Below are 27,289 nucleotides of genomic sequence, written 5' to 3' on the forward strand. Positions count from 1 at the left end.
TACAAAAAGATGACTGAGGAAAAAAAAAACCGAGTCCAATTTGCATCAAAGATATTTTTAGATTTTCACAAACTGCTTTGCTAGTTCACACACTCAAAGACTCAGGAAAATTTAATATGACTTGAAGAAGAACATACAGCAGTTTACTGAATCTTCATCACTTCCGTCTAGACAGTCATCATCACCATCACATTTCCACCTCTCTTGGATACAGTGTCTGTTTTTGCAGCGAAATTCTCCAGCTTTACATATGTGAGGTAATACTTCTCCAGGATTAACTAGGGTTAAAAAAAAAAATCCAAGATATTGGAACAACACCAGCTATATTCAGTTCATTAAAGTGTAAATTTTGTTATAATAACAAAATATTGATTTTACAGAAAATAGGAAAACATCTTAACATTGTAGTGACAACCATCTCTGGAAATAAGAAAATTTAAGTTTTTCTGACAATAATTTTTCAACTAAGGATTTTAAAGATTTATTTTAAACAACTGTCACCAAAATAATAAGCAATAACAACAATAATTATATAATACCACATTATATTTATGTTGGGCTTTTGTTTTACTTTTTAAAGGGCTTTCATTCATAATCTCAATTGATCATCACAATAACTTATGAGGTAGGCATGGCAAAGAATTTTACTAACTCCATCTTATAGGTAAGTACACCAAAAATTAATCCAAGTGAAAGGACAAAGCAATAGCACACAGCATTGATGGCTATATTTACTTTGCTGGTCTGCAAGTGGGAGAAAAACTCAGGTTTGGTTCAGTATTAAAGGAAATATTAAGTTAAAATGATCTCATTATATATCCAGATTCTTTGCAGGGTTTTTCTCCGTAGATTCCATGTTCTCTAATCAAATGTTAGGAATTCAGTTAATTGGGATTTATCCACAAATTGAAAGTTACTATTCTTCTGTTCTCTTTGGAAGAGATAACTGTTCTCTTGTGGATTTACAGAGTTCAGAAAGAGAAGGGAATATGTGGCAATGGTTAAAGTAAATGATTTGTGTTTCATGGACCGAAAAAGGCATTGAATTATCTAAAGCTGGTTTATTGCTAGGAGAAACAAAAGCCAATCTTTCCATCTCAGTTCTAATGGATTTAAACTTTATTTTGGATAACCAGTTTGGACTGATGAACAGTCACAAAACCTATATACACTCCAGTAATAAGGGATATTGAGAAAACATATGTGGCATTTCCAGAACACGTTGTGTTAGTGCTCCCTTAATCCTTGTGTTTTCCCTGCTGCAAAGAATGGACGAGGGAATGGGACTCTTGAACCATAACTGCAGAGAATCTGCTTCAGAGAGTTAGGCACGTGGGTTTGTGGGACCAGAAAAGAAAAGCTGCCCAATAAATCCAGACTCTTATTTAAGGCCTTAAGGGTGAAAAATAATCAGTACGATGAATGAAACATTCAATTAGAACAAAGGTAATCTTGTGTTTCTTCTGCCCTTTCTCAGACAATCAGACACAGTTCGCAGGGACTGACAATTATTTTTCCTCTCTGTTTAATCTTTTTCGATACCAAAATGCTGAAGCAGCAATTTCTCTAATGATCTCATCTCCATAAGGTCACTTGAAAGTAACAAACCTTGTAAATTTACATATATATAACAAATCCCATATAGGAAATGACAACAACAAAAAACAAAAAAGAGAGACCAGTGGGTCTCCCATTCAACCCCAGGATGCCTTTTTATAGCAGGACCTGGGAGTGAGGCTGGGAATCAAAACAAGTGGAAGTGCATTCAGGGCCATGTCTGACCATCTCTAGGATCAAGCTTTTCTCTCAAAAATCTCTAGAATTGATCACGGATAACATGCAAATTTTCCTTATTTTGAGTTTCAAGTCTTCTCAATTAGACCCTAAGATCTCTAGGGTGGTTACTTTCTTCTTTTGAATCCTCATAAGCCCAACTTAGAAATGGGCACTTAATGATAGTAGTTTGATTAATTTCTACTCTATAATTATTAAGTGTAATAGTCAACAGTCTGAGTTTTTTAAAAAATTCCAGTCAGACAAGAAATCTGATTTGAGATGTAATCAGCTTCCTTTCCCACTGAAGTTCAGCTTCACGATTTTCTGTAGTCTCTCTATAGTTGACTTCAAAGAAATAGTAAGTCAATTCTGTTATTTCATAGCTGCGAACTGAAAAACCCAAGACATCCTCAGTTCTCTTTTGATAACAATCCCATCAATTTAAAAAGCTTGGCTTTCACATGGTCATTTGATCAAATAATCCAAGCCACACTTTTAAGGAACAATCAAGAATATCCATATACAAAAGTGAAATTATAGTTGCTTCTGAATCATTACATCTATATTAAAGAAGAGCAAGATGTTTAGAGAAAGACATATCACCTGAGAAAATTATTTTTAGACTAAATATTTTTTAACATAATCAATTTAGAGGTAAGGTTTTTAAGTCTACTTTGAGCTCAAAACTCATTTACTTTGAGTTAAATGTTTTTCAAATGATATTTAGATCATTATGGAATGAATGCAAATAGGCAGAATTTCCAAACTTGTTTTAAACATGATTTTAAATATATGTGGATAGTTGGATAGTAGGTTATTTTTAAATGATGTTTGCTAATACAAAGGTGGCAGTTTTCAAAAACAAATAATGACAAGGCATAAAGTTTAATTTTCATTTTTTATAACAGGTTGTGAATAATTGCTTGAAAACCAGTAGAACTAACCTCCTGAAATAATCTCATCTTTTTGTGTTTACTGCTTCTGATATTGATCTTTATCAATGTCACTAATATATATCAATATCACTTGCAACAGCAGTTAGGCATTGCTTATTTATGCAGTAACAGAGATAATAAAACATATGCAAATATCTTTGATTTTTTAAAGTTTGTCTACAATTCTTCTAAGCCCTATAATTTGTTGTATGAAAGGCATTTCTCCATGGCATTTCTACTGTCTTGTGTTAGATTTTATTCTAGACTTTTTTTCAAGGATGTTTATATAGCTAACAGCCTTGGAAGATAGAGATAGTGCCTCATTCCAGAGCAGAGAGCAGGTTTTTGTTTTTAACCAGGATAGTAAAGATAATGTCTCCCTTCAGGGCAAAGGAGACCCTTAAGCTCAGGGTTCTTCAGTTGTGACACAAACCTGTGTGTGCAGCATCCACCTGGGCCTGCCTGTGTATTGCCCCACATGACTTAGAGGTGGGATCGGGCAAGGAGAACCAACGTGAACATGAAACATATGCTACCCTGCTGTGCCATGAGTAAGAAAACCCTTTGTGTTGAATCCAAGAACTGCATGTCTTCTGTTAGAATCTATGAAACTCTGGCAGGCTAACATGTTAGCTTGTAACTAGGGTAAAAGTCTCAGACCCTTCATAATTCTTGACATAATAGTAAAAGATTTTTTTTAAGATACTGGGTTCTGACTTCCAAAGTCTCCCAGGGCATATGGTATCATTAGTTTATTCCACCCCTAACTCAAGTTTCCCAGATGTAATCAGTAGTTATGTCACAGAGAAACCACGTTATCAATGATGCCTATCAGGTTTGTTCAGGATTCATAATGATAGAAAATGGGTTATTTTTGAATTAACAATGTCAATTATCAAGAAAACATTTAACGTGCTAGGTGACAATCTGGATAACACAGCATTTAATTTAACATTTAATGTGATAGATGATAATCTGGATAAGATGGCAGTTTAGACATTCAAAAAGCATGTTTTTTTCCTCAGCATTGACCTAACTCTGTGGAATTAGGTAGCAATGTCATCTATCACAGCACCTTAGCTGATGGCCAGGCAATCTACCAAATTTTGTGAGAATCAACGAGACAGAGATGAGGAATCAAGTATATTTGGCATCACATAAGACAATCAACAGCATCTGTAAAAAGTAAGATTAGTACTCTGTATACCTTGCACAAAACTTTATTAAGGAGTTATTCTATAATTAATATTTATACATATAATGTTTCCACTTAAGATTCTTGAATGTAGGAAGGACAATGTCACAGACCAGAGCAATGCCTAGAAAAGAATCAGGCATAGAGTTGATGTTCAAAAATATTTGTTCCTGACTTACTGGAATTAGCAGAGATTGATATTTCTACATAACAGCAATTATTGTAGTAAGAGATTCTATTGCTGGGGACTGTATAAATACTTCAGGAAACAATATCACTTCAACTGGCTCAACAGCTAATGCTCTTCTCCCATCACCCAAGAACATGGATGCAGTTAGTTTAATTTAAGGAAAAAAAAGATGGATATATAGGTAGAAAGAAAGAGAGAGTGATAAATTTCCCCTTACAACCAAAAAAGTGAACATATAGGAAAAGCTCCATGTATGTCATTTTTTTCCAGTGCTTAATGTGACTGAACCTCCATAGCACTTGGGTGTTTGGGCACAGCCATAAATTGCCTTTGGTATTTAACAAGTGCTAGATTTGCAAGCTTTGCTTCAGAGTTGTGCTTTGTACTGTGAATTTGACAACTGATGCCAAACCTATAATTCTACTGCCAGGGTCACTTCTAGTAAAAATATTTATGAAATGATCTCACCAGTAAGAAAACCGACAAATGAATAAATAATCTTTTAATTTAACCAGGATTAAAAATAAAATGACACGAATCATGACATGCCTGGCAAGGAACTGCCAGTTCTCATACATTCTCATGATACCTGCTGTTAGAGCATTCAAATTAGAAGGCCTCTGCATGACTCTTCAATGGGAAAGGGAAATATGCATCCTAGAATTAATCATTTTCTTTTGTAAAAACTGGTAGAGGAATTGTTGGCGTTAATGTCCAGATCACAATGAAGGAAGAAATTCTACTAATAAATTGTTTTATTTTAGTTTTGAATCATCTCAGATATGGATCTCAGCTCAGTGATTGGATTTACATATGTTCCTGACCTTGGTTTAATAAGCCGTGGTGCCCATGAAGAAGTGCCTGCCGATGTTTCTAACCCTGCTTCTCTTCTTCCCAACCCCAGTGTGGTAATCTATTCTAAACTAATTCTTGTCTTCTCTTTCAATTGATGTTTTGCTGTTGATCATATCAAAATTATGGTAACTTCGTCATAAAATTATTAGTCCCAATACAAAAAATAAAACTTTCCTATTGTCCCTAAATGTCTCACACTAGGACATGTTTATTTGTTTAACAAATTGCTTGTTTTTGCATTTTAGGAGTACAGAATTTCTAACTATCCCTTTATTTGAGCTGGGAGAGAGAAGAACCTAAAAGGAAACCTTAAGTTGTAGTTTGTTGGATGCCTTTATATAAGCTTGCCTATACAGGAAGGCAGTGTGAAAAATGTTGTCATGGGTTTTGAATTTTCTTCTCTAGATCATAGCAGGATGACCTTTCATTAGATAGAGTGGTCTTCTGAGCAGCCAACCTAAGTGGTACATAATCTTTTGTGAGTTCCTATGCTCAGAAGCCCATAAATATTCATCTGGATGGGGCTTCTAAACTTTTTACTGCCTTAAACTTTTTACTACACATTAGATTGCATATATCCTAGAACATAAGGCTTGTCACAGCTGAACAGATAAATGGCTCCGCCATAGTAGAGCACTGTTTTTGACAGAGGAATATATTTGGTGTTCTGGAAGGTGAAGAAGGTCACAGAGTACCACTGACATATAATTTTGCAGTGCTACCCTTGGATGACCAATATTTTTGCAATGGTTAAGATGTTCTCTTGTTAGTAAGGCATATTGGAGAGTTCTGGTTTTTTTTTCAGGCCACTAAAGAAGCATATAAAGAATTACTGTCTCATTTCTCTAGAGAAAATTACCCTGCTATTTTAACAAGATAAAGACTATAATTTTTTAGGAGCTTAACTTACTTTCTTGGGATTATCCATGTCATCATTTATTAATTTTGTGTATTGTGATTTTCCCCACAAAAGTATCAAGATAAATTAAAAACTCACTTGATAATTGATCAACTGGCTTTACATATGCTTCTCCAGAGCAGTAAATTGTACGTTACTATGCTACACCACGCCTCATTTCTCATTGTGAGAGGATTTGACCATGACACACAAGATTCACAAGGACAAAGAGTCCAGCCTACTCTCATTCTTGATTCCTTCCAGGCATGGCATTAGAATTCATCCTTAATCAATCATGTAGCATGCCAATATTTTTCTGCTGGGTGAATGCCTCTTCTGGCATAGCCTTATGCTGCAAGTTCATCGAGAAACAACCATTGGTGTTTAATTCTTGCCTGACCATCTGCCAGTTGGTTTTTGTTTATTTGATGTCAATTCAACGAAGATGACTGAAACTAGGACGATCATATCTCAAGGGTTGTAACATGTATATTTGTTCTGCTTATTAACTCAGATTACAGTTAATCCAGTTGAGACCAGTTCACAAGACTATAATCTAGCCTGAACTAAATGAGAAGCCCAGAGGAATCAGCATTAGTGAGAGGTTAGTGACACACCAATATTTGTTTTGTGCTATACTCTGCAACGATGAACTCTATTTGTAGTCCTTTTGCATTTTAATTTCCTTATCTGCAAACTAAGGGTAACATATCCTTAGAAAACTTTTATCATTAAATGAATAGGAACTGGAATAATTTATATAAACACACTTTGAGTTCTTTGTAAGAAATGAGTTAATAATCGTTTTTCTTGATTTTTCCCATTATATTTGAAAGGAACCTAGGCAAGTTGCATGTCATATTAAAAGATACAGAATATTTAATAGCCAAATGCAACAACAGTTTCTCAAATAAGAACTCACCTGTTTTGTTGATTTAACATTCTTTACTATAAGAAGTATAGATAAAATAATCTTCCTTCTTATCCCCTTTTATTACATTGGGATTATCTCATCAACGAATTATAGGTATTAGAAAGACACCAATAATCTCAGAAAAATTTTCTCTACCTTTCACCAGATGTATATCACATGTATACAGTTACAATAAGTCTCCTAACATCATCTACATGACCAACATTGTGTATAGTATTTCCTTACAAGCCAAAAGTCACCTAATTTTTATTTACATAGAGATATCCAGTGATCAATATCTTTTCCATATCAATATTGATATAGGTATAAATATGCCAAATCATGATGAATTCATAAGTTTTTAATGGGGCATTAGAATAAAGGGAATAGGAAATATAATTTGGAAGCCAATGATTCATATAATTATGATTCACACAATTAAAATTAAAGAATTAATTAGAAAATTTCAAGCTTAAAAATAGCTATCTAGATATTAGTACCCGATGTATACACTCTCCCACCAATTTCTCACTATGAAAACAAAGATGAAGAATGAAAACTCAAAAAATCCCTGATAATTCAGCCTCTGTTCATTCTATTGATACTATCTTAAGGGAATTTTGACTTTCTTGCAACATGCATAAGACTAGATTTAAATATTCAATCAGAAATCTCTTTAAGTTATACCACTAGAAATTGAATAAGCATGTCGATCTTTAAATAGGAAGAGAAACCCTTTGCTCCTGCAGTACGACTGTAGGGTCTGTGCTTACCAAAAAAGGAGATCCTTGTAGTGCTACCTCCTATCCTTGAGAGGAAGTCTAGGGGTAGAGCAAAGGCAGGATGACACCTGGTGGAGGCCCTTAAAGGTTACTATTTGTATATATCTGCGTGTACGTGTGCGTGTGTGTGTGTATGCATTTTATCTGCTCAAAATGTCAGAGTCTTTCAGCTGGGATAGCGAAAGATCTCATTTTATACCAGGAGAATAATTTTAGATGAAACCATGGAAGATACTAAAAATTAAACTAGGAAATGTGCACATAAACCATAGCTTTTCTCTCAATAACTAAGATAAGTTTTAGCCTAGCAGGCAATTGGATAGACTTTATGTCGTTCAAAGCAATGCTTAATTCCTATCTATTGACAAACTATGGGTCTTGGTAGATCTTTTCTCATCTGATGATACATAAACAACAACAAAACAGGAATTACAAATACGACAGAACAAACTAATAGAAACCCCTGATGACTCAAAGAAAATATGCCTCAGATTTTCTATAGGAATTATCTTACAGTTTTAAAAATCCTACTAATAATGGAAATATACCTTGCCCAGAGAAGTAAAATTTATATTTGTACTCTGAATTCTATTATCCCAGAATAGAATTAAAGAGTACTTATAGAATTTTGCATAAAAATTTTGTTTAGCCAAGAATTAATATCCAGAAGAATTGCTACCCAAATATAAAGGCAAAGGAGACATATTTACAATACACAAGAGCTCCACAGTACACATTCTTTGTACTCTTCTTGAAAAAGTCACTTCAAGATACACTGCACCTATCCTACACATCAGTGAAAATTAATTAAAAAAAAACAATGGGGAACTAAAAGTTCGAGTGCTAAGCAATACAACTAGTGAAACACTGATCCAGGTCTAAGAGAAAATATTGTAAAGTTGATCAACTAACTATAAATGTCAAAACATTTTTATAAAGAGACTTTTTGTTTGATGACTCAAAATAATATTCCTTGTCAGAAATTCTAAATTATAATAAAGACTGAAATTGAGGAAGATGAAGACAATAGTATAAAAGAAGCTGAAGTCCTCATCTCAAATATTGAAACTCAAAATAATAGTAATAGAATTTAAAACTAGTGGTATTATTTCAAATGCTTAAAGAAGATGTAAAGAATATGTACCAAATTGACCATGGAATATATGATAAAATACAGAAAGAATCATAAACAGTAAAGGACACAAATAGCCTATAATAATGCATCAGAAATAATACCAAACATCAAGTATGAAAAGAAGATAAATGGTTTAAAAAGAAGTCATTAAAAATCATGTTTACAGAGAATACTTAGTTACAGGATAACATGCTTATGTTCATATTAAGTAAAAATGAAGGACAAAATAAATTATACTATAGTATGACGCCAAATTTGAAAAGTACAACATAATTAAGACTTCAGTCTCCAAAATGAAATAATTTGGGGCCTAAATTTCAAATATTCCACTTACTAATTACATGAACTTTGAAAAGTTATTAACCCTGGAGTCTAAATTCTAAATCATAAAATGAGATAGTAATAGTACCTTACTTATGTTATTATTGTAAGGACTAATGAGAATCATGAAAAATTATTACAAAATGCCACATCCAGTATAAGAATTCAATAAATGTACCTATGATTATTATTAGTAGTAGTGGAAAAAATAATAACTTCCAGGGATATATAATTACAAGGAGTCACATCAAAATGTCTTAGTATTTTACTGCTGAATAGTGGTATTATAAGTAGATTTTTCACTTTTAATTTTTTTTATACTTCTCAAATGTTACCACTTATTAAGCCAGTTTTTAAAAATCTCTTTTCCATATCTTTTCTTCTTCAGAAGAAATAAGACATTACATATAAATTGAAGTTTCTTTATTACACTTATTTCTCCTTCTGCCTCCCTAGAGAAAATCCTTATAACTGATGGAGGAAAAAATACATAAAATATTTATTTAACAATTTGTGATGGTTAACTTTATGTGTCAACTTGACTAAGCCATACAGTACCCAGATATTTGGTCAAACATTATTCTGGATGTGTCTGTGAGCACGTTTTAGATGAAATTAACGTTTGAATCTGTAGACTAAATTAAAACAGATGGCCCTCCCCAAAGTGGGTGGCCCTCATCCAATCGAAGGCCTGACTAGAACAAAAAGGCCTACCTTCCTGCAAGTAGGAGGAATTCTTCATGCCTAACTGCCTTGAACTGGGACATTGATTTTTTTCATGCCTTTGTACTCAATACTCGAACTGAGACACTGTCTCTTCCTGGGTCTCAAGACTACCAGCACTCAAACTGGAACTACACCATTGGTGCTCTCAAGTTTCCAGCGTGCTGACAGCAGGTCTTGAGACTTGTCCTCTGTAATTGCATGAGCCAATTCCTTTAACAATCTCTTTCTCTCTATATATATACATCCTATTGGTTCTGTTTCTCTGGAAAATCATGAGTAACACACAATTCAAAATTAAATAATTCCAAAAACGTTTATATAGTACTCAATATATACATAGCACTGTTGCTGTTATCGTGCTTAAGGCATGTGATATGTGTAGAGAGGACAAATTTCAAAATGGTCACATTGGAATAACAAGATGCAGTAAATTGAAGAATGTCAGCAAAAGTTAATCAAGTGCCCTTAATCCAGGCCAATCAATTCAGTTACTTCACTATCTTGATAAAGTCTAGAAATCCCTTAGAAGTCTCTTTTTTGCCTCCTTCCTTGTTCTTCACCACGAATATAGATAACTGAGCTTACTAAGCTATTTAAAGTAATCTGAGGCCTATGGTGTGCATCAATATATCATCTATGTAACAAACAACTGTGCATTTTTAGTTACAACTACTGATAGTGAGGTTCCCCCAAAATTTCATGAAATATATTCCTCTATGGCGTATATTTATTTATATTTTTTATTAAACTACATGGAGCAGTGACAGGATACTCTGCGAAACTTCATCGTTATCATTACCCATCTGTATATTAGATATGAATTCAGTTAATTACGTGTAGTCTAAAAAGAATTACACCTAGGTAATTATCGAAAATTTTTTTTCCAAGTTTGATTTTAATTCCTTTCATTTCATCTGCTTCTGTCCTCAAAAAAAGACGTATAAACAAAGAATGTAACAAGAAAAGAAACTTACATGTGCAAGTTGTCCCGTTTTCATCCAGAAGTTGATTATCAGCACAGGCACATACTCGGCCCCCTGGAATGGCCAAGCACAGTGTACTACAGCCGCCGTTATTCACTCGGCACATATTGTCACCTGCAAGAGGAGGGAAGCAAATGTGTCAGAGAACTCTGATTCCACCCAAAGTTAGTCAGTTCAGGTTCACATTCTTTCCAGGAGACATATCTAGGCATAAAAAGGTACACACATATGTGTACATGTTTATTACATATTCATTAAGGTAATCAGGATTCTTGTTGAATCCTGAATGAAATTCAGAAATGTTTGAAAATATGATGCACAGGTAGGTAAGAGGAAGAGGAATTTGCACGCTGGTTGGAGGAGACAGAGGTCTGTGTGCAGATAGGTACCAGGAGAGAGAAAGGATAGAAAAGACAGAATGGTGTCTGTCCAGGATAGTGTCCTAAATTAGCCTTAGTCTATTCAAGCCTAAGTTCTTTGGAAAGTAGACCATCATCACTTGGAACACCGCTTTGGATCACAAGTGAATAGTAAGCAAACGAGCACTGGGGAAAGGGGTGGGATAGTCTTCCCTCTTGTGCATGGAGTACATCGGCATATCAGAGCACTGAGGACTCCAAGGAGCACAGGCTATCTGTGAGGCCTTAAAGATGAGCAGGCTTGCCGGTACCAGGAGAATGTAGAATGCACAAGGGTAAAAGCGTTGTCCCAGTGGACCTAAACAGCAGAGGCACTGAGGAGGCATACAGCAGTCATCAATAAAGCAGGCACGAGGGGACATTCGTAAAGGTATTATTCATGAACATATGTGAGGCACCCCTGGAAACTGAGATAAAACTGAGAAAAAATTTTGAAGAAGCTGGAGACTCGGTTTAATAAAGGTGAAGGTAAGAGTAAATAAAATTTAGGTAATCACGATTTTGATGCCATTTATTCCTACCAGTTGGAAAGGCAAGGAAGAAAGTATATTTACTTAGCTATATACGTATACAACGTTACAAAGAACTCTACAACACTAGCAATCCAATTGGCAATGTAAAAGTCAGAGTCATTTTACACCATGTTGCATTTTTGAAGGTATTAATAAATAACAGTTTGATTATATCAAAGATCTTACTCAAATGTTAAAAATAAAGAGCTTTTAATTACTTGGAGACATACAATAAAATAATACAATGATTAATATTGTATTGGCAGTTAAAACATAAGTGCCAAAAATGTGACTAAAGTGACAGACTAGGTTATTATACTGTGGGCCTCAAGTGTTGGATGTGCTATGTAGAGAATATTAACAAATAAGTTAAAAAAACCCTCAAAATGTTGCTGTATGCGATAAATATTTAACTCACCCCCAGACTATCACTGTGTGCCCACAGATCAGAAGATATGACCTAAAATGTATAATCATTTCCTTTCACTATTCTGAGAAGTAAATGAAATTTGGTATGTTTATAAAAAAATAAAAAATACATCTGAAAGCTGAGGCGGCTAATAATTTAAAGCTATAGCATCAATTTCTGAACTCAGAGGATAATTAAGCTTAGTTCAGGCTTTTTCCAACAAGGAATACAGAAATTTTTTAAGCAGCTTCTAGATATAGTCATGTTTATTCCATGACCATAGAATAAAAATGTAATACTTCATAGGACGCTCAGGTGTTCTGTCTATGTTATGCACATTATACACAGGATTAAATTGTGTATTCACTATTTTAGTAACATTCAGATTCTGGAAAATTAGAATTAATTCAAAACATTTTGAGAAATATATGAAAAGTTTAAAACAGTAAGATATAAGAAAGTACTGAAAACAATATATCAGGACATATTTTCATATTAAAAGTCTATGCTTAACATCGTATTCTTTAATTCAATAGCATGACTCATATTTAACCATTCCATTGAATATGAAATTTAAATATTTAGAAATAAATTACCATTATTCAAACTTTTAAATATATCCCTTTTCTGTGAGTACTATATATTAAGAGAGAAATCCAAAATCTAAATTAATTTGAATAATTCCATACCTCTCATCAGAATTGCTTAGTTTTTTAGTTTAGTAGTATTCCAATATATTTTTGAATTTATTACTTGAACATATTCTAGATAGAGCTCATGTGATAGTCTATTGAATTTCCAGTAGCTTGCAAAACTTTCCATGTGAAAATATTCTCTCAAAAATACAATTGACTACAAACAGCATTAAAAAACTTTTATACATAAATATCAGTGAAAGCACTCATTAAATATTGATAGCTATCATTATGGAAAATCCATAATGCATCAGTCCCAGGGCTAGCTACCTTACATACACATTTAATTTAACTCAATTTTTATAATAAACTTATAAGGTAGGGTTATCTCAGTTGCAGGTGGGACGATTGAAGATCTAAAGGTTTAAACGACTTTTCTAATATCTAGAAATAAGAAATAATCCTGATTAAAAACAAGGACTTTGACTAAGGATTATTATTTATTTGTAGATAATAATTATTATCATTATTATTTCTAAATAAGGAGAAACAAGGATGTTTCTTAATCTAAAGTTCATGCTGTTATACTCTAACTTATTTATACATGACAAAATAAAATCAGAGCCACCAAGAAAAATAACAGAAAAATAACATACTGAAAACAACAAACTTAAATCCTAGATTAAGTTACTTTGGAAGCAGATACTTTAAAAAAAATCAAATATTCATGGAAAACAAATGAGGATTAGCTTTTAAAATTAAGTTCAAGATTTAGTCTGTCTGGGTCAGAAACTTTGTCTTTTTCTTCCCAATCTTATGTCTTGAAGTAGAATTATTCAGCCCCTTACAGTGTCTGGCACAGAGTGTGTGTTTGTTAAACATTAGCTGAATTGATAAATGAATAAATGAATGAATGAATGTAACTTTTAGTTAGCCATTTGAATGACAGAAACAATCATTTGGGGGTGTAGTTACAAGGTACAAGTAAGTGGATAGATACCTCTGTTTTAACAAGATGAAAGAGATTTTCTTATTTGTATGTAAGTAAGTATAGGTATATACTGTCTACATACTTTGCATTTCAAGGTAGATTATTTAAAGGTGTATTATAACTTGCATAGAACAGTAATAAAGATACAAATGATATATGAAAACATTTCACAAGCTTATGTTAATATATCAATGTTTCTAGACCTTAGCAATTTAACTTTTGTTAATAAAGTATCTTTTATTTCTAGCAAAGGGAAGAATATATAAACCATCAGCACAAAGGAATCTCTCTGTTTCATTCTTCCATTTATCTGAATTTTCTTCAAAAAAGTATAAGGAAGAAATCCCCTTTCCCATATGCCTCCTGGACTCATGACTTCTCTAGTTTTATCATATGTGAAGCTAGAAGTCTCTGCACCTAATACGACACACATAAACCTACGGGGATTTTCTTTTTTCTACTTGATGGAGAGAGAGTCTAGTTTGCAGTTTAGAAGAGAAATTAGACTTCACATTCATTCTAAAATTTTGATAGACTGGTGGAGTGGGATCCTGAGTCCAGATGAATTATATATTTTATCTAGGATAATTTCAGAAGAATCAACTTTGAATGATGTCAGTTAATCTGAGGAATAGATAAAATGTGTCTTACTTTTCTCTCTTGTAGAATTATATGCTCATTGAAGATTGTTTTTACATTTGACTTACTTTGAGGCTACTTATATAAGTGTGTGTGTGTGTGTGTGTGTGTGTGTGTGTGTTTGTGTTAACTATTAAGAGCCTAGTCAGTATTTTGGGTTATTTTTTAACGCTGATTACTGCCAAAATGGGAAATTTGAAAAGAAAGAGAGAAGTTTTGTGATGATGGCACTTTCACTAAACCTAAAGCTTACTAGATCTCTAAATATTGTGGTTAATAAACATGTCACGCATTAAATAAAAATTGCTGTGTCTGTTATACTAGTGCTTTGTAACCTAAGATCTCCAAATCCTGGGTTCTACAATGGTAGTCAAGGGGAACTTTAAAAAAAAAGTTTTGAGTACAAAATCTATCAATAATAAAATTATAATGACTAAAGAAAACACATGTTCCTTTCCTTCTATCTAAAATTATAGTAGTTATATAATTTTCATAAATAAAATTGGCCACATAAATTTATCACACAAAAATACTTTGTGGTCAGACAAACCTGAATTTGAATTCCAATTTATCCCTGGTTCATTGTTTCCTGAGGGCAAATGGCTACATCTGCCTAATCGTTGGGTTTCTCATATGTATAAAAGAAATCAATAGTACCTATATTAAATGTCTTTTGTGAGATTTAAATAAGAATGTTTAGCCTACTTCCTGGTAGTTATAACTACAGTTAATTATTAGTTAATAACTTTCATATGTTTGGCAAAGAAGCTAATTTGTTATTTTTAATTTGATATAGGATACTATTATTCGTCAACTCTTTTTAGAATATTGTACTTAGTTTTGATTTTCTAAAACATGTGGAAAAAATAAGAGTGTGCTTCTGAGCCTAGACAATAAAAAGGTAAAAGTGTGTTGGTTTTATACAATTGCTGTACTTTATATGAGGAATTTCAGGACAGGATGATACAAATAGTTCTAGACACCAAATGTAAATGAAAAAGAAGGAAAGCCTATCAATTAAATCAGAAGAAACAACAGTAGCATATGAGAAAAATGTTTTGACCTTAAATTCCTAAGAATTACTTAGGGATTCATTCCTAGAGGTAGTTTTCTGTTTAGTATGTTTATATATCTACCTTCCTGAAATTAGCTGGTATATTACCAAACAATTTGACAAGAGTCTTTCCTGATCTAGAGACGTCAAATTGGTCGACAGATTTTTCTGACATCAAGTCTAAAAGAGTTTAGATATTTCATTAATAAAATTCCTGAATATTTTTCATAGTGTTCCTGTGGGGTAGTATGTGTATGTGTATTATCTATCTAAGATCTCTGTATTTATATATACGTATATATATTCACAGACATAGGTATAAATACTATATATAAGTAACTATAGTCTATATATACCATATATAAATAATATAGTCTCTCAGAGAGAGACAAAGAAAGAAAGAGAGAGAGAAAGTACAAGGCTATATAAGACTAGCTTATTCCATTCCATGACGAAATAGTGATATGTACTACTTAGGAATTTCGTTTTCTATTCAAGTGTAATTATTTTACCCTGAGAAAAACAGTCTAACAGGACAGTATATAACCAAAGTTTATGTGCCAATGATTATATGTTTTTAAATATTTATTAATATCTGATGTTCGAAAGATGCTATGACAGAAAATTATAAGATGGTAAGAGAATATGTCTGGTATGTCATGGTAAGATAACACCACTGAGAGAAAATTATAACCTGGTAAGATAATATGTCTGCATTTGGACATCTGATGCATTTTGCTTCATAATCTAGCTATTTTGATCAATGTAGTAAAAGGTTCTAGAAATTTAGATCCTAAGTAGGTTATTCAATTTCAATGTCTATTGACTGAGTGAAAAAGATTTTGACCAGGCATATTGTATTGTCTGTTCAAAAGATCCAGTTAAGTACTAGTCAATCCTTAGCTACATAAAAGCTGGGTAGAAAACTCAAACTAATTGATTATTTCATCTAAGTTAATGAAAAATAATCAATTTTGCCTTACATATTCTCTTAGTAAGAGAGAACATAATGGTTTCAACAACAAAGGTTGTGTCACGATTTTAGTAATCAGGGCTAAAGTTTTCATTTTAATGTCCCTTTAATTAAAAATTTTAAAAAATCACTTTTAAAAGAACATTGTCCATCCAAGGGATAGGAGCAATTATATGTCAATGCTACTGTCTGGAACACCAGATATATTCCTCATGAATATAGGAATGCATTCCTCATGCTTCTGTCAGAAGCATGTACTTTGTTACATATGTTTGTGAGACATTATTTCTTTGAGTATTTATTTTAAATGCTTATATGTAAGGAAACTTAAAAATATATGCCTACTGATTCAGAAATGGTAAGGGCAAATTAATTAATATAAACTGTGTGCTGGGCACTATTCTAAATCAGTCTTACTCTTATATAACAAATAGTTATTTAATCCTTACAGGAATTTTATGAAGAAAGCATTTCTTATCTTTGTTAAATCTTTCATTATGTGTCCAAAGTTTCAGAAGGAGGAAATATTAAGACCCGGATTTAAGCCCAAGCCCACTTTACAGCAAGCTGGGGCATTTCTCATCCCATGTGCTGTATAAAACTCTATAAAGCAACTAGAAGGGGGGCCGGCCCCCTGGCTTAGCAGTTAAGTGCATGTGCTCTGCTACTGGCAGCCCGAGTTCAGATTCCGGGCATGCATTAATACACTGCTTTTCCCGCCATGTGAGGCAGCATCCCACATATAGCAACTAGAAGGATGTGCAACTATGGCATACAACTATCTACTGGGACTTTGGTGAGAAAAAGGGGAAAAAAAAGGAGGAGGATTGGCAATAGATGTTAGCTCAGGGCTGATCTTCCTCACACACACACACACAAAAAAACAGCAATTAGAAGTTTAAAGAAAATGAAGGTTGTTAAAACATCATGGAATTTGAGTAGAGGGAGTTTAGCAATGATATTCAAGATGAACAATTTCTAAAAAGAATGGAAATGGGAAATGGGATTGTATACTGATCAATGTAATGAAATCCAGGAAACTAATGATTGTGAAATTAGAGGGAAAAACAATCCAGAAAACAAGACCCCACAGGAGACGAGAAGGGTAGTTCTTGTTCACTGCCTTGCCTTCACTTCAGTGTAGACAAACTACAATGTAGAGGGAGCAGGGTTGACGTGGATATAACAGAAAATATTACCATTTGATCTATCTAGGCAACTGCCTCTATTCTTCATTTCTTGTCCACAATTATAGCTCATATCATCTCAAATAATTTCATTTTCATTCTTTTTCTTTTTTTTTTTTTTTTTTTTTTTTTTTTTTGTGAGGAGATCAGCCCTGAGCTAACATCCGCCAATCCTCCTCTTTTTTTGCTGAGGAAGACGGCCCTGGGCTAACATCGGTGCCTATCTTCCTCCACTTTATATGGGACGCTGCCACAGCATGGCTTACCAAGCAGTACTTCAGTGCGCGCCCGGGATCCGAACCAGCGAACCCCGGGCCGCCGCAGCGGAGCGCGCGCACTCAACCGCTTGCGCCACCGGGCCGGCCCCTCATTTTCATTCTTTTTAAAGATAATTTTATCTTTTATTAACTATTGACATTTCTCACTTTATATATTTCCATTATTTTATAAAATTGCATTTTTATCCCAGTGAGGCAATTTTAATAGAGTAGAAAAAAAAATGAAGCCCTTGAATGAGATAGTTTGCTTTTAAAATCTCTGATTTAGCTGAAATAGCTTCAAAAAATTTCTGTTGGTAGATAACTTCCTGTATTGACAACATACACAATGAAAAACTCAGGATATAATTTTTCATCCTAACTTTATTAAAATGTATGCTTATTAATTTTTTTACAAGGATATCTCCATTAAAAAAAGGAACAGTGACTATTTAGATTCATAACAAAAAGTCTACCACATAATTTACTAAACTGTTTTCTTTGTTTAATACCTAAGTTCTCAGTTGTGCTATTTGCGGATGGCCTAATAAATATTAATAATGCATGTACATAAAATATACATTACCTGATTTTAATAATACATGCATATCATGGTAGATTATTTCACTTTGATTTCATCTAGAATAATTAAATGTTCCTTAAATGTACATGACACTAATTAAATAATTATACTAAAATACTATTATAATTATATTAATTATAATAATTATATTAAAATACTATTTTCCTTGTCTAAAATATTTTTAAATATTTTCCCACTAATTTTTTAAGGGAATTTTTTGTGTGTGTGTGAGGACCATCAGCCCTGAGCTAACATCTGCCTATCCTCCTCTTTTTTGCTGAGGAAGACTGGCCCTGGGCTAATATCCATGCCCATCTTCCTCTACTTTATATGAGACACCACCACCACATGTCTTGACAAGCAGTGCATCGGTGCGCGCCCAGGATCCGAACTGGTGAACCCCGGGCTGCCGCAGCAGAGCATGTGCACTTAATTGCTTGCACCACCGGGCCGGCCCCTTAAGGGAATTTTTAATATTCCTTTCCCACTAAAAATTTTTCTTGCTGCTCACAGTGCTCTTTGAAAACATTAAGAGGATTTTTTCACTTTAACTAACAGTCTTCTTCAGTGAAGATGACATGAAAAAGGAAGTATTTGGAGAAAACCTTGACCTTCACTCAAATAGAATTCCCAGAGTTACTCACTTAAGCTATTTTGAACAATAAATAATACATTTTTATGGTAACAAAGTCTAAGATTTGATTGACTTTGGAATGACTAGACATCTTTTATCATAAAACTTCAGCAACACTGTCAAAATCTTTTTGCAACTACTGTGAAATATTATTATATGTTAAACTCAGAAGCAATTTTATTTGGTTTTTAATACCTTGTTGCTTTCGTGGATCGTAAATCTGAAGCCCAAACAGGGGTGGTCTTTCACGTCTCAGTAATGTCACCTCATTTGTTATCAAATCTAGTTGAAAAATGGAACCATTCATATAATCAGTCCAGAACACATAATTCCCATGATGCGACAGTCCAAAAGGATGGTTCAACTCTTTCCCACTGTAAACAATCTGTAAAATATAAACACATTGTGAAAAATCAGAACTAACCTTTAGAGTATAACTAAATATTTAGAGAAAATGATATTCAAATAAGTATAACAGATAATGATCTAACTAATATCTTAACTCATATTTTCTTTCAGTGTATTTGAAAAATGGATTTCACAATGTGAGCATATTTTTCTGTTTTTAGGACATGTTATTTGAAGGAGACCATTTACATATCATCCATTTAAATTCTCTCATATATGGCCTTATATATATGGTCAAGAAATGCAAACATTAAAATGACTTTGCCTGACACATTTCCCTGTCTCTTTTCTTTATGATATTCCAGTATCATATCCTGGGATAGAAATTGATCTGAGTAATTAGTGTCAGTATGTATATGACAATATTGCTCATCCAATAGCCAAGGGATGTAACATGGTCTTACAACATTGGGAGTGAAAGAGACCCTCTTATTTAATCTGGGCACTGCAAATTGAAGAAATCTAGGAGATGACAGGGAGGAAGGGAGAGATTTTAATTTTGAACATAGATTCATTTATTAGCAGTAAATAAACAAGGCTCACTGGCTAATTTCAATGCTGATTATTTTAATATATTCTTTGTATTCCAGTTGTATTTTGCTGTTGTTTAAATAGAGCAATAACGTGGTGAGTCCTGTTTCACATGTAGAGTTGTAGAATAAGGAATAATATCTCCAATACTGATAATACTTTTTCACATTTCACTATTTATAAAATGATATTGTATACAATATGAAAAATTATTTTGTACTCACTTCATTTAATATTAGAGAATTCAGGAACTTATCCAAAAAATGTAGGGTTATAAATTCAAAGTTTTCTCCTTTTATCTGAATTCTTCATGCCAAATTTTCATATATTGAATAAATTGAGACTTTCTTATTTTTATTTTCTCACCTCCATGCAGGCTAACATATACTGGCCATTAAAATGTTATGTATTCTGTGTACATAGCAACATCTTCAAAGGAATCATAAATATTTATTTAGCTTCTGTTAAATATGTGACATTACGTTAAATGCCAATCAATTTTATTTATTTGGGGAAAAATATTTAAAGCATTGTTAGAGAATAGTGATTGAACCAATGATAGAACTAGTCTTAACTGATTAATTTATTATGGATTTCTCAAGCAGAATTCATAATGAATAGGTTTGGCCAATTGTGCTGTCTTCCTTTCCAAAGAAGAAGGAAGTGTAGTGTCAAAGGAAGCATTTTCGTAATTTTTAACATTCCATTTTTCTATTATTTAACTAAACAGTTGTAGTCGGGTCATAATGTTATATGTGCTGAGGTAACTATAAGATAAAACATAGAGGTGATGTTTTGTCAACACTGCCTCTGTCACACAGTCAACTGCATCCTTAATTTTACCCCAGATCATTTTTCAATGATTCTACCGAAAGAGGCAAGATGACGTTGATATCTATTCATACCAGTAGGCTTGAAGTTCAGCTCATTCTTGTGTTTCAATTCCAGTGTCATGAAGTTCTTTACTCAAATAAATGCATTATAATTACTTTTTCGTAATATACATGTTAAATTTCAGCTGCAAATATTGAAGATATTTGAATAGAGTTGGGTTGCTTGGTCATAGCAAACTCATCAATAATGTAGAAAAACTGGATTTTAAAACAGCTCTCATATCCCAAGAGGTTCTTTTAAAAATCCCACAAATCCTGGCATACCACAGTGAGCCGGGCCTGGTCTCCTGGAGGCAAGTGCCGGCTGTACTACTTAATGCTCAGCCTCCTTTAGTCACCCCACAGAGACTACTGGCAGCCACCTCAGTGGAGTAAAATTAAACTTGAAAGTATTTTTAACACAACACAACAAGGCTCTGTGAAAGAAGCCTGTGGGTTAAAAACAGCATCATTTGTCTTTTACCTTCCTGTGAGTTCCATTCAAAAACACTTTTTCAATATGATCATAATAGGCGTCACACCAGTATAATGTGTTGGTGTGAAAGTCCAGAGTTAAACCGTTTGGCCACAGCATCTTTGAAGTCACAAAAATCTGCCGATTGAAGCCGTCCATCCAAGCCTTTTCGATCCTTCCCACGCTGTCATCTATTTCATCTTCCTCCCAGTCTGTCCAATACATCCAACTACGACATTACAAACAAGAGCGCACACATGTTATTTCCACTAGCCACAGTACAGAGGGACACTTCCTCAGGTTTGGCACCTACATAAAATCTAATTACACTCTGATTTGATTTCCTATTTAAATGCCTATCTGCCAAAGGGAGGGGGCACCTGTAAAGTACTAAGGGAAGTAAAGATTTGTTCAGTGGAGCCAGTCTACTTAGACACATTACAGAAAACTCTTTACCACCTCTACTGCACTTATTGGCCTCATTCATTAATTAACCTAATGGTAAGTGCCAAATATTGAATTTCTTTGGTGTTGATACCAAATTTGGGTAATGATTTTTGAGGCATTACTAACTATTTTTAAATCTTGTCCATTTCATAAAATATATAATGAATTATGTGATTGAAAAGAAGATTGAGGGACATGAGGACTCGTGGTACAGTTAATGATCTATTCCAGACTTTATTTAATCTCAGATGAATTATTATTTTTTTAAGACAGGCAATTGGATTGTCTTTGTTCTAAAGGGCACAGTCAGACTGGGTTTGTTTGGCCAGGTCTAATTTGTCTTCCAGATGCAAATTGTCTATGCTTTATTGCTGCTTATTATTACCCCAAAACCCACAGAAGATGATTTAGCTGCACATAAGTTTAATAACAGCAAGTTGACTGACCTTGAGATTTTGAGCTTTAATTTCTATCTCAGACAAAAGCATCTGCCTTTAAAAACAAATCTTTTGTGTAAGCTATAACAGTGGGAGAGGGGGCCTTCAGCTAATGTTCCAATTCCCTCATGAATAAGGTTAAAGCCCTCCACATGTGTTGTTTTAGGGTCAAGTGAAAGTTCCTGAGTTATTAATTAAATTTTAGGTTTTAATTCATATAGAACTTTATAAAGCTCTAAAGCTTTTCTAAGCTGCTGGCCCTAGAAACACCCTTATTTGATCCTCTGTCTCCCACATTTTGTGGACTCTAAAGAATTTCTGAGGTAATTTGGAAAAATCTGTATCCATGGCTAATAATCCTACTGTGATCCAAACAGGCAGATTTGAGACAACTGAGGATGTAATACATCAGCCATTATTGCATGCCAATTACACTCTTTTTAAATTCTCTTAACAGTTTCATTCACGTTCATATGCCTTTTTAGACCTGAGGAAGTATATTGAGATTGGTGAATTTTATTAAGTCAAAATACATTCTAATCCTAGACATAAACATGGCAATATGCTTATCTTGTGTCCTGCATGTTGATCACATGGTTTTATTATTGGGACAAATTAGGAACAAACAGAAGAGTTATTCCATTTGCTGTAATCCTATGCTAGCTAGCTATAACTACTTGACTTCAATTATATAAATCAACCATATAAAAGGGGAATATACAACTTTTTCATCTGTATTGATACTTCCCTGAAATCTTAAACACAGTTAATCAGTGCAGTCTTATTGTTGTTGCTAATTTATATATTGTTAAAATTGCAATTATTTTTCCCTCTAGCTTTTCCTTTTGATCATAGTAACATTTTTTTTCTGTGATTCTCCAACCCAGATCACACATACATGTGGGCATGCATGTACACAAACACATAAGGGGGATAATTCTGGATATTCTAAACAAATTTTCTATTGTTTTGCTATTTAAAGAAAGAATTGTTTATGATATGATCCATTACCTAAGATTATTTTTATTCAAACAAAATATAAGAAAACAAAATTTTAAATAAGTGATTCCAACCTGACAGAGACTAGATATGTGATCATCATCTACCCATTTCATTATCTGATTAAAAGTTATATTGTGAAAGCATTATAATCAATATCAAATGTGATGATTCCTAAACATACAAAATAGGAAATATAACCTATAAAATAAGCGGGAACTAACGTAAGTATTTTTATAGATTGGATTCAGGGAATTCATCAAATAAAAATTAAGCTAAACTGGCTTTCTGTTAATATGGCAAGAAAAATTGTACCTCTATTTTTCAAGGCCTGTTCAAATGCAATTTTTTGATAAAGTTTATCCCTAGCCTTTCTGTCAAAATAGGCTCTTTCCTTTGTTTCTTAGTGACATATTTTTAGTTGTTTTATACTGTCTATTGCATTTATGTCTTGTATTTGATGGTGTTGTATGTCTGATGATTCTAATTAAAAATTAAAATAATCAAGGGCAGGGATTATTTCTTGTTTGTACTTGTATCTTGCAGCACCAAACTTGGTTTTGTTGATATTAATCATGTCCCCAAATTAAATTGTATTATCTAGTGGTCAATTCTAGAAATATTTAAATCCTTAAGAGCTTCTCTGCTATGGAAGTAAAATAAATTTTACTGTTAAAAAACTTGATTTAGTTGCTCACATAATATCTAGCTATTAACTAGGAGGTGTGGTACTATTAATTGAGATAGGAATACAGAAGATCCTGTTTGGGGGGAAATACACACTAAGCTTTGGACATATTTCATATGGACAATATTTTGAGAAATCAGAACTAGAGATGTAGGTTTCTAAGTTATTAATATAAATTATTATATGTGACATTATTAGAAAGGAGGGAGTTCACCTGTTGCTATCAACTTGAGGAACAATGCCATCATAATTGATTCCTCCTCCAGCTTTATTCCCATTTCAACAATTGTTGAGGTCTGCCAATCCTATTCTTTCAGTGTCTTCTGTCTCAATCCCCACTTTTCTATTCCTATTACAAATGCTACAGTCTGTCTTTCATCCCTTTTCAAAGGGAACTCCTAATGGGTTGTTTCTCATACAGCTGTCATATTGCTATCACTTGTCTTCCTAAATCATGAATTGAAAAATGTGACTTTTATCCTCAAAACCTTCCAGTTACTCTGTTAGCAAAATAAATCCAAACTTTTAATCACAATATTGAAGATTTCTGCATATTTCTAGTTTAATCTCCCACTATTCCTTCACATGCCCTGTGCTCTAGCCCTAATGAACTCATCTCACCTCAAAATGTGACTAACTTCCCCGTCTCTAAATGATTACTTATACTGTCACTTCAGAGTACAGAGACTCATCTTATGACTACACACCCCAAGCCCCTGGGACCAACTCTGTTCATTTGGAAATCCTATTAATCCTTTACAGCTCAATTCTGAGTTCAAAACCTCAGTGAATTTCTGAAAAGCACGTATTTCATTCTATTTAATTTTATAGATAATTGTGTGTGTGTATATGGATGTGTATACACCAAGCACACCAGATATAAACTCCTTGAGGACAGTTATTGTATTACTGATACCTATTGATCTATATGGTAATCAATAATATATTTTAATAAAGAAATAAATGGATAAGTCCTTTACTGATTCTGTAATTAGTTAACAAGCTTTTGATAAGGATATCTAAAATAATTAATTTTTGTTAATAACCTATTACGGTAGAGAAAATTTGTGATTCTCTGCTTCTGTGTACAACTCCAAATAGGTATTATGGTAGAAAAAAATGTAAATAAATCAGGTTTATTTTTCTGAAAATGTTTTGCTTAAAGTTATATTATGCTATTTTAAATGGAGTTTTCCAAACTAAAAGGCCTTCTTTTTTTAAGATTATATTAGGATCAAACGATTATTTGGACAATTAAATTCACATGGTTCCATTTCTGTTTCTACTACCCTCCAATCCATTCCCCAGAACAGTAAGATTAGTTGTTTTCTTTTTTAAAAAACACTATATAAATCTGATTATATCACTTTTCTATTTTACTCTTGCACTGAAGACAAAGGACAAAGCTCTCATCATGGCGGGTAAGGCCCTTCTTTCCTTTCCAAGCTCATCTTCAGTCACTTTCCCCCTTCCTATCTACAATCCAGGCCCACTGTCTTCATTTCAGTTCTTCTGACAGTCAAGCTTTTCCCCAATTTAAGATCTTCGAAAGTACCATTCTCTTGATCTGAAATACTCTTTGCCTCACTCTCCATGGCTGATTCCTTCTCTACAATTAAATCTCAGCTTAAATGATGCCTCCTTAGAGAGGCCTTTCAGTAAACCTATTTAAATAGGTTTCTATCTGCTAGTCTCCATCATGTCAACCTGTTTGTTTTCCTCCATCACTTCGGTCTGTAGAAATTACGTTAGTTGCTCATTCGGTACTTATTTGTTGTTCCATCGCCCCACCCTTCACCTTGCAGATAACACAAGATGTTTCATGAGGGTTAAGGCTGTGCCTGTTTTGTTAACCATTGTATACTTAGTGCAGAGCTCTGGGCATAGTATATTGTTAAGGAAAAAACGTGTATGTGTATGTGTGTGTGTGTGTGTGTGTGTGTGTGTATACACACATACATATGTTTGTATGTTTTTCAGGTTGGTGCATAATAAGTGGTATTCTATTTGACAATCTGTGTCATGGAAAAGATATAGAGTCATTCTTTGTAGCACAGAGACAAATATACGGTCAGTTGGTAGACAGATGTAACAGGGATGCAGATGCCTCAATGAAAAGAAAAAATGTCATATCAATCAGAATTGCCCCCAAATAGTTCGAACTATGTAGATGCTATAGGTTTCAACTCTAAGTTGGATGCCTGCCTATTAGGGAAGTGTTGAAAGGGATTCCTGAATTTGAAGAGAGACTAGTGGCTTCTCAATTTCGTTCTAAATCATATAATTCTATGACCTCTACATTTGTGTTATCTTGCTGAGCACCACAAAGACCCTTTTCTATCAGAAAATATTTTTCTTTAACAGAATACTGAGAAGGAAGGTGCTATTTTAAGACATTTTTGAAACATCTTGCTTCAAGTACATTTAGACAGTGTGGAATAAATATTTTCTCTTAAAATTAAGATTGTCTTGGTTTAAAGGTCAGATAGATGACTTAGTTTAAAAGTCCAGGAATAGAACAGATAATTATGGAAGCCACACATAAAATCACTGAAATTACTTTATAATTATGCCTTACAAAAACACATACAATGAGTTCATCCGCTGGCTGCTTAGGTGTCAGCCTAGGAAGAAGCACTCTGATTGCATTTGGAATTATTCTCAACACAAGTCTGGGAACTGCAATCTGGTGATCCTGGTTTATAAGAGAGTCACAAGTTTCCTATTCAATTAAGTATTTGTTGTTTGTGTCTAGTGAAGTATAAAGAACATTCACTTTATGATGCTATTTTGAAACAGAAATAAGCCATGGAGAGGATAAAAACCACATACAACAACTATACATGTAAAATATACAACACATTCATTTAATTCTGAGATTCTGTTAGGAATTTTCACATTTCTTTAAATTTCTATATGCACAGTATTGTTTGTGTTCAGGTAATAGCTCTGAATAAAAATCAAAGGAAATGTATTCCCAACAATTACAGAAAATATGCCATCCTGAAACAAATAGCACATAATACACAATGATGTCACTACGTGGAAACTATGGTCATGTCTAAAATTATGTGATTACCAACCTAGACTAGTAAAAAGTAGTAGAGTGTAGAAGCTATGAGTAAAGTCTTGGAGACAGGTTGCTTGGGTTTAAATATCTACCTAGTGTCTTAATAATTGAATGGTCTTTTGCAGATTGGTTACCAATCTATTCTTTGTAAAACAAGATGAGAATAGTGACTAATTCAACGCATTATTGTGAGAATTACAGAATAGGAGCACAGTAACCTATTTAACAAAATGCCTGGCTCACAGTAAATGTATTAAAAAACTGCTATTTTTTGAATATATTAAATTTCAATAGCCTTTAAAAATTTAAATTGATTGATTCTCTGATTAAATTGATTATTTATCTTGGTGTCAGGTTGTC

The 27,289-nt window shown here is 33.4% G+C and overlaps 1 protein-coding gene across 1 annotated transcript in view; it reads right to left on the bottom strand.

Annotated features, from left to right (window-relative positions):
- Positions 1–27,289, bottom strand: part of LRP1B (LDL receptor related protein 1B) — a 1,024,768-nt gene that overhangs the window by 731,852 nt on the left and 265,627 nt on the right. Inside the window, exons 10-13 of the mRNA XM_058548897.1 lie at positions 21,298–21,517; positions 19,198–19,387; positions 10,701–10,823; positions 138–278 (exon numbers count right to left, since the gene is read on the bottom strand). Of these exons, the coding sequence (XP_058404880.1) occupies positions 138–278; positions 10,701–10,823; positions 19,198–19,387; positions 21,298–21,517 (674 nt within the window). The remainder of the gene's footprint in view (positions 1–137; positions 279–10,700; positions 10,824–19,197; positions 19,388–21,297; positions 21,518–27,289) is intronic.

The sequence above is a fragment of the Diceros bicornis genome, chromosome 10 (assembly GCF_020826845.1).
Source record: "Diceros bicornis minor isolate mBicDic1 chromosome 10, mDicBic1.mat.cur, whole genome shotgun sequence".
NCBI lineage: Eukaryota > Metazoa > Chordata > Mammalia > Perissodactyla > Rhinocerotidae > Diceros > Diceros bicornis.